At 41.7% G+C, this 8,678-nt stretch overlaps 1 protein-coding gene across 1 annotated transcript; it reads right to left on the reverse strand.

Moving 5' to 3' along the window:
* Positions 1 to 3,806: 3,806 nt before the first annotated feature.
* Positions 3,807 to 6,129, reverse strand: LOC311624682 (uncharacterized protein). The gene is made up of 2 exons (XM_084888266.1): positions 5,053 to 6,129; positions 3,807 to 4,887 (listed from the first exon to the last, which is right to left on the reverse strand). Exons 1-2 carry the CDS (start codon positions 5,524 to 5,526, stop codon positions 4,267 to 4,269), a joined length of 1,095 nt encoding a protein of 364 aa, XP_084744392.1. The 5' UTR covers positions 5,527 to 6,129; the 3' UTR covers positions 3,807 to 4,266.
* Positions 6,130 to 8,678: the final 2,549 nt, after the last annotated feature.

The following is an 8,678-nucleotide window of genomic DNA, read 5'->3' on the forward strand; positions in this document are numbered from 1 at the left end:
GTTGAGGGAGGAAAGGGTAAAGTCCCTTCCCCCAGCAGACAGTTAAGATAGTGTCCTGCCAGTAGCCCTCTTAAAGAATGTGACAGTCAATAAACAAAACCTAGTTTCCCAGAACCACTGGCAAATAAAAATTAAAGTTCAAATTTGCCTCATAAAATCCTAGAGGACAGAATTGAATCTATTAATTGATTGATTATGTCTTGTATTTTTCTTAGAAATATAAAGTGTTAGTTGGTCCGAAGTTTGTGGGTTATTGTTACAGTAAGCTGATTAATATAAAGTGTTATTAATCTAAGAACTACTAAATATATTTGACTTGCCAGCTTTAAAAATTCAAAGTTCAAATTAAATTAGGAGAAATTGTAGAGTTGTAGTGATTAGGTACTTGAAGCATAAGAACTTATTTTTAAGAAAATAAAAAATTATATTTCCTCTAATAGAAATTCAAAATAAATTGCTTATTATTGATCTAATTAAAAAGAGGATTAATTCTGTGATCTCCACCAAAAATTTTTCTATACAAATACTAGTCTAAATCTAATTGATATCTTTAAGATGTAGATATTTATTTGATGGTTTTTTCCATGTTAAAATTTCAAGGCCTTAACAGAGATGATTCTAGGAAAGCTCCAAGGGCCTGGAGTAATACAAGAGATTTATTCTCTCTTCTTATAGGAAAACTTTTTAAAACAGATCTAATATACTTGAAATTACATGGAAAGTCTTATCAAGTAAAAATTAATAGGTATATATTAAATATTATGAAGATTTTCACCTGTGGGAAAGGCAAGAACAATATATTTCTTAAATATAGCCAAATTTTTCAACAGCAATAAAATTTCAAGAAAGACAAAAGCCATGCTTTTAGATCAGACCAATAAAATCTTTGCCATTATTTTTTTAAATTAAAAATACCTACTTAAGTTACTTTATAAATTAGCTTTTACAATATAATCAATGTCATATAAATTAAGTTACATGAGAAGCCAATGTTTTGTAAATAATTGAATCTTAACTGTATATGGCCGCCTACATTTTAATCAAGCTAAAGGCAAGGCAACATTTGTGGCTTATGAATTCAGAAGTAAATTTGCTTTATTTTTAAAGTAAAGATACCTTGCTATGATAGCAGTCAGCATCTGTGCTGCCCAGGACAGGGCAAGGAAGGTCGGTGTACACACCCTTCTATATTCTACCGGGAACCCTAGCTTAGGGGCTTAATTTATATCTAACACAGAGAATAGTATTAACAACCACATTAAAAGAAATTTTTTATCTCAGGGCCCACCCTCAATTAAGACAAAGGGAGGAGATGTTGGGAGCCAGCAGAGTTGAGGCAAGCAACTCAGTCTTAAGGAAATAGAATTAAGTTCCTTCTAGCAGAAGTTATGTGGTGCCCTGCGGGCTTGGCCAGAAGATAAAGATTAACCTGCAGCTTAGCATCTCCTGTCTTCCTGCCTCTTCCCCTTCCTGATCCTCCCCCCTAGATAGCCCAGCCTTGGAATGTTGCACCTTGAAATGTTAACATCTTTGCAACTTCCCCTTCCTGATCCTCCCCCATGGACACTGCCAGGGACCCCTCTGCATGGGCGGCCCTGCCCCCCTTTGTCTCTGCTGTATAAATACAGCCATTTCAGAGAATAAAATCGGAGCTTGATCAAAACCTTGTCTTGCTCCCATTCTTTCGCGTTCCTTGTTTGCCTCATTCTCTTAGGTGGTTCCTGTGGGCCCCCGTTGTTGTCCCGCAGGCCGGGACATATTTATAAAAAGGAATTTTCCCAATTTCATAGCTCAGAAAGCTATCTTTTTCCAGGATTTCACATAACCAAAAGCAAGGTCACCCTTTCTCACTGACTGCCGGTTTGGGGTGGCGGGAGTGGCTGGTGCCCTTGCAGGTGAGGAGGTGATTACTACACTTGCTCTTCTGACGACTCAAACACCTCAGATCCATGGCAGTACCTTCGCTTCCTGCGGAACTTGCGAGGCATCTACCCTGTCCGTCAGGTAGGCTGTGAGCTGCTTGTCCAGACCCTGTAAGCTATCCAGCAAAACTTCAAGCATCTCACCAGTTTTCCGTAGGTCATAGAGTTCCTTTCGTAAAGACTCTTCCTTTCTCTCTGCCTACACAGGGGATAAAACAGAATCATTTGTCTTCATAAACTTAAATAGCTGAGTATAAGAAAACCCTATGATATGGCTACCAAGAAAAAAAATACAGGCTCTAGTTCAAGACTTTGGGGAGCAGCATGAATAAATAACTAGCAATGATAACAATGAAAAGGTCCTTGTGGTATCTTACATATCTTGCAGTGAATTACTCGTTTTTACTTCTTTCTACATACAATGACAATCTGTAAAAATGTAAAGATTTCCTAAATAATATATAAAACAGAAAATTTCTCATTTACTATGAATTTAAAGTGTTTTTAGAAACCAGCAATAAGCCTATCAACAAGGATATAATATATAACAAACGTCTATCAGTAGAGTGAACCTATAAAGCTTTTTTCCAAAACCTAAAACAAATTCCATGTACATATGTATATAACACTACTTGCTGCACTTTTGAATCAAGATTGATTCTTTTCCCAATCTCAGCATCAACAGTTATTATTTAATATGTGTTTGAAAGCATTAATATTCCTCTAACCCTCCTCGGGAAGAACAGTCTCCCTTCTCTGCTTACTGATCTGAGCATACACGTTGCAGTTCATTTTGGATATGCATCTAAGACTGCTTGGCATTTTATCACAACAGCTTATGTCAAATTCTGCCCTCCCTAGTATTTCTAGGACAATGTGAGTTATTCTTACATACAGCTATAATATAATTCAAAGGAAATGAAATAGTTCGTAAATAGAAACCATCTCAAAGATAGATTTTTTTTTTAATCATCAAGTTTTGCCTCCCTAGAGTTGGGTTTACTCTTCCTCAGCTAGTATTTCAAAGCCCACAACACCCCCGTTCATGTTGGTTACAAGCTTTTCCCCTTGGCACAAGTTCTTGAGGTCAGCTCCGTCTCACAAACAACTAATCTACACTCATGCACGTCCCAGTTCTTACCAGGCTACTCAGTTCTTCATATCGACTGTTGAAAGCCTCCAGTTTCTCACTTATCAGCTCATCCATTACCCTTCCATCAATGAGAGTCTGGCCAAGTTCCTGGATCTGGGTGCGATTCTCCGCTGGATGTTGCAAAACGGATTCTAGAGACTGGACAGGGGCAGGAAGGGAAAAATAATGCACTTAACTGAGGCAAAATGTATCAAGGATCCAAAAGTGTCCATTTTTTTTTACAAGTAATTCCATTTTCTACCCAAGAAACAAGACGAGGAATAATTAATTTTCAAAAATATCCATAATGGTATTAAAAAATACATTGAATTGAGAACTCAGCATAAAAGATGATATATGACAATACAACTTCATAGATCATTTTAGTAATTATTAATTACATGGGGAAATGTCCATGGTGTGATGCAAAGTTTGAAAGCAGAAAACAATACTATAAAGCAAAACTATTTCAAACTGTTGATTATATTTTGAAAAATAGGTACTCAAGTTTTCTGTAACACATACAGAAAGCCAGGTGCTATTTTGTATACACATTTTATATGTACATAAACCTAAGTAACCTTGGAGTTAAATATTATTTCGTATTACAGATGGGAAAACTGAAGTTCAGAGAGCTTAAGTACATAGACTACATACTGGTATATACGGTAAAAAGAAGAGCTAAGATTCCAAATTGACTCATGATTTCAAAGTCTTTGATCCAGTTATTATAACGTACTGTTGAATGGAGAAGAGACCACCCAAGGGACAGAGACCCCTACCCGGGAAACGACTCCAAATAGCCAATTGCGGAGTTAAGTAACAAATTTATTACAGATTCGAATCTGGGCTGCCACCGCCAGGATGGAGCAGGCAGAAACAGCAATAACAGTTACAAATCCAGCTTTTTTATACATTTCAGAAAAAGGGGGGTGGAGGTCGTTGCTATGGTTGCATGCATCGGCCAGATGGCCTAATCTCCCTTACTGTTGATTTGGCCTTCAGCCTTAACTCCCCCAGACTGTTGATCTGGCCTTCAGGGCCAGGAGGAGTTAGTAGCAACTTTCTACCCTCCAGATAAGGTCTGTTATGTTCCATTCCTCATTCCCCACTGCTTTTAGTTCCTTAGCAGAGGTCAAATCCTTGGCCTCTTTTCTTTGTAAGCAAGCAAGCAAGCAAGCAGGTTTACAAAAGCAAGAAATCAGCAGTTAGCTAAACAGCTACATCTTCAGTTTGCACGATTCGGCTGTATTGGGTGGTTAGGGCCAACAGCTTAACAGCCTGAACACGCTCTCTAATAAAAGCTACTAACTTATTAATTATGATGGGCCCACAGGTCAGGCCTAAAAGTAAGAGTAGGGGGGGTCCCGCCAAGGCTGATATTAGGGTGGTCAGCCAAGGGGACCAATTAAACAGCCCTTCAAACCAGCCCTCTTGACTTTCCTTCTCCTTTTCTCTTTCTCTCAGTCGCTTCTGTAGGGTTTTAATGCTCTCTCTTATCACGCCTGAGTGGTTGGCATAGAAGCAACAAGCCTCTCCCAGCGCTGCACAGAGGCCTCCCCGCCATGTCCCGTTGTCGTCCTGAGGCGGTGCTTTCTTCAACCGGGTGTGGTGAATCCAGGCAGTCTTTCCCGCCACTCGAGCTGCTGTCGGAGTGCTGATGATAACCTGGTAGGGTCCCTCCCAGCGGGGTGTCAGCTGTGCTGGGTTGATCTTCTTCACGTAGACCAGGTCACCAGGAGTAAAAAGCTGCTTCTCCGCCGTGGCTGAGTCTGGATTCGGTCGAGCCTCGTTCAGTGCTGCTCGACTCTGGGTTCGGGATGCCTGTAAAGCCTGCAAAGACTTGAGTAAAGTTCGTTGTTTAATGCCAGACAGGTGCTCTAGCCCCAGGCGGGGTACAATGGGTGGCTTCATCCCGTATAAAACTTCAAAAGGGGAGTACCCTTCCCTGCCCGGAGTGTATCTTACCCGGAGGAGGGCTTGAGGAAGCAAACTCACCCAGTCGCCACCAGTCTCTACTTTCATTTTGGTAATTGTTTCCTTTATAGTCCTGTTTACTCTCTCTACCTGTCCTGAACTCTGAGGGTGATAGGCACAGTGGAGTTTCCACGTTATTCTTAATGCCTCAGCCAACATCTGAGTTAATTTAGCTATAAAGGCAGGACCATTATCTGAGCCTAATCGGAGGGGTAATCCGAATCTGGGAATTATTTCATTAACTAAGTGCTTTAAGACTACCTGGGCTGTCTCTCCCCTCGTAGGGAAAGCCTCCACCCATCCTGAGAAGGTGTCAATGAATACGAGGAGGTACTTGTAACCTCCTCGGGCTGGAGTCATTTCAGTGAAGTCGATTTCCCAGTGTTCTCCTGGCTGCTCACCTCTCAGGCGGGCACCGCCTCCTTCAATCCGAGGGCTAGAGTTCGCATTCACTGTGGCACAAACGGTACATCTCTCGGTTACGTCTTGTGCCATTTTGTATATTCCTCGGATCAAGTAGTGCTTCCTTATCAATTCAGCCAGCTTGTTCTCTCCTAAGTGGGTGGCATGATGCGTTTGCTCCACTATCTGCCTCCCCACTGCTTTTGGGAGTAGCACTCTCCCTTTTGGCAACTGATACCAGCCGTTTGAGGACTTAGTCCCCCCTAGCTTCCTAGCCAGTTCATCATCTTCTTTTGAATATGAGGGGACTATGGCTGGCTGGTCTTCCTTGACCGGGGAGGGGGTGACCGATAATGCATGTGCCTGCCCCTCCCGGGCCACAGTTCTCGCTGTTTTATCTGCGAACTGGTTCCCTTTTGCCTCCAAGGAATCACCTCGTTGGTGGCCCTTACAGTGTATAACGGCCACCTTGCGGGGTTTCCACACGGCCGCTAGGAGAGATAATATTTCTGCTGCATGTTTAATGTCCTTCCCTCCGGCCGTGAGGAGGCCTCTCTCCTTATAGATGGCCCCGTGCACGTGAAGAGTGGCAAAAGCATACCTGCTATCAGTGTAGATGTTGAGAGCTTTTCCTTCTCCCCACTCCAAGGCTTGAGTGAGGGCTATTAACTCGGCCTTCTGGGTAAATTGCAGAGCCTGTAAGGACTTGAGCAAGGGAATGGTTATGAATTCTAGCTTTCAGTTTCTCCCTGACCCTAGGAAGGATGGAGGGAGGTCTACCATACATGATCCTAAAAAGAGGGGGGGAACCTCTCCCGTTAGAGGGTATACCTGGCCTATAAGAGGGTGAAAGGCAGGGGGTTGGTCTAATCTTCACTGGTTTTCAGGACAATTTTAATTAAACCTTTTAGAGTTCTACTCATGCCTGTCCTAAGACTTGAGCTATACTTTGAGATACCTTGCTATAAAGGCTGGGCTGTCATCTGATCCTATGACTACTGGCAGCTCGAATCTAGGTATAATCTCCTGGAATAATCTCTTGACTCCTATAGAGGCAGTTTCTGTTCTACGCTTCAACCTAATCTGGGAAGGTGTCTATAAAAACTAGCATGTACTTATACCTTAATCTCTGTGAAACCAACCTTTTAATGCTCTCCTAGGGAATTTCCTTGGGGCCCGAATTCCCAGGGGGTCCCTCAATTCTTCCCTAGCATTTACCTGTACACAGACAGTACTTCTAGTGTCTATGCTTTTACCTTACTTAAGCTTCATAGTATCTGCCTCACAGAAATTCAGAAGTCTTGATGATACCTAAGTGGGTAACCTGGTGTGACTGGGCAACTAACGTCCGACCTAGAACCTCTGGGACCAACAGTCTGTCATCTGGTAGGGTCCACCAACCATCTGGTCCTTTGATGACTTGCTTCTGTTCAGCCAATTCTTCCTCTTCTTTGGTGTAGGTTGGGGTCTGTCAGGGTTACTAAGACTTGTAAAGGCCCCACTGGTTTTTTGGGCATCTTCCTTTGCAGTTTGGTCTGTGGCTCTATTTTCTCTGGCTTTAATTGTCTCCCCTTTCTGATGTCCTTTGCAGTGCACTATTGCAACTGCTTTTGGGAGTCAGATGGCCTCAAATGATGGCCACTGCCCAGAGGCACACTGGCCACTCTGCTGCCACAGGGTCTAGTCTCTTAGACAGATAGGCCACAGGTCTCTTCCAGGGACCTAGAGTCTGAGTGAGAATCCCCTTGGCAATGCCTCTTACCTCACTCACGTAAAGGTGGAAGGGCTTCGTGATATCTGGCGAGACTAGGGCAGGTGCTGAGATGAGAGCCTTCTTTAGCTCCTCAAAGGCCCATTGTTCTACTTCAGTCCACTTTAGCGACTGCGTTCCTCCTGTACGTGTTCCTTCTTAGGTCTACAGTCCTTCTTGATGTCCAAGGAAAACAGTCAGTTTGTCTGGTGGCTCCCTGGACTGATATCTTCCTAGAGGTCCCATCGGCTCTGTCAAGACTGAATAAACTGCCCAGTGCTCACCAGGAAATTAATAGCTTTGCCTCTCACTTGTAAGGTTACCCTTGGAGGATTAATTGAAAGGAGCCCTGGTCTCGTCAGGGCTCGAGGTTAAAAACCCTTGGAATCTAAGTCTCCCCTTCTTTCAGATTGTCTCTGTCTCTTCCGGCCTCACCTTCTGTCTCTCTACCTCTCTAATCTCTGTCCTTTCTTGTCTCTAGCTTATATATCTCTTCCTCCCTTTCTCACATACATACTTATCACTTTCTCTTCCAATCTTTGTTTCTGCTAATCCTTCCCTCTCGGACTCCCAGAGTCTCTTAAGTCTCTGTTTTGTTCTTTCCCTCTCTCCCTGTTTCTCTTTCTCATCATATGTACAACTTTCATAGAAACTTTATTAGCTTTTAAACCTTCTTTCTATGTCCTTCAAAAATCTACAACCATACCTCAAATTTTCTATTATTTTAGAATATTTAGGAAAGGCAGAGGGAAGAGAGAGCAGGTCTAGCACTCTGTTCCCAATAGCCGCTTGAATTTTAAACTGCCACATTCTTCCTACAGATAAGACTGAGAAGGGAACAGGAGAATTTTAACTGTGCCTTTAAGTCCCCTAATAGAACACGGTGAAAAGTGTCCAAGCAGTCATGGGGGGTTAAACCAAGTTTTCACATTGTTTTAATACAATTCCAAATAAATTATAAACCTTTGTGATGAAGTCTACTTAAATCTATAGAGTAGGCACACATGACTGAAACCAAAAATGATTCCCAAACAAAATACAAGATGCAGGTACAAGCCCAAATTCAAGCTTACAATGCAATTAGAAATGATAACAATGGCATATGAGAAAAGCAAAACAAAACAAATTAATATGGCTATCACTTTTTCTACATTAAGAGAAAAATATATGACTTGGCTTACTTCCTCACAAGAGGTATACTATAAATTCCCAACAAATTTACTTAGGTCTGTATGAAACAATCTGGAGAGGGCTCAAGCATCATATAGATTCCTCACCTGACAAATGAGAATAAATCAATCCTTGAGATCTTTGTTCATTACTGCTTATTCTTAACACATGTAATACAGTTTAGCCTGCCATATTCTAGGCATTTAGTTACTGCAATTAACTTTTCCTAATTTAATGTATACTTTGAACTTTTAAAGCTGGCAAGTAAAATATATTTGGCATTTTTTTTTTTCCTTCAGATTAATAACATTACATTTCTCAATCA

The sequence above is a fragment of the Pipistrellus hanaki genome (assembly GCF_964339955.1).
Source record: "Pipistrellus hanaki genome assembly, chromosome: 6".
In the NCBI taxonomy this organism is placed as follows: domain Eukaryota; kingdom Metazoa; phylum Chordata; class Mammalia; order Chiroptera; family Vespertilionidae; genus Pipistrellus; species Pipistrellus hanaki.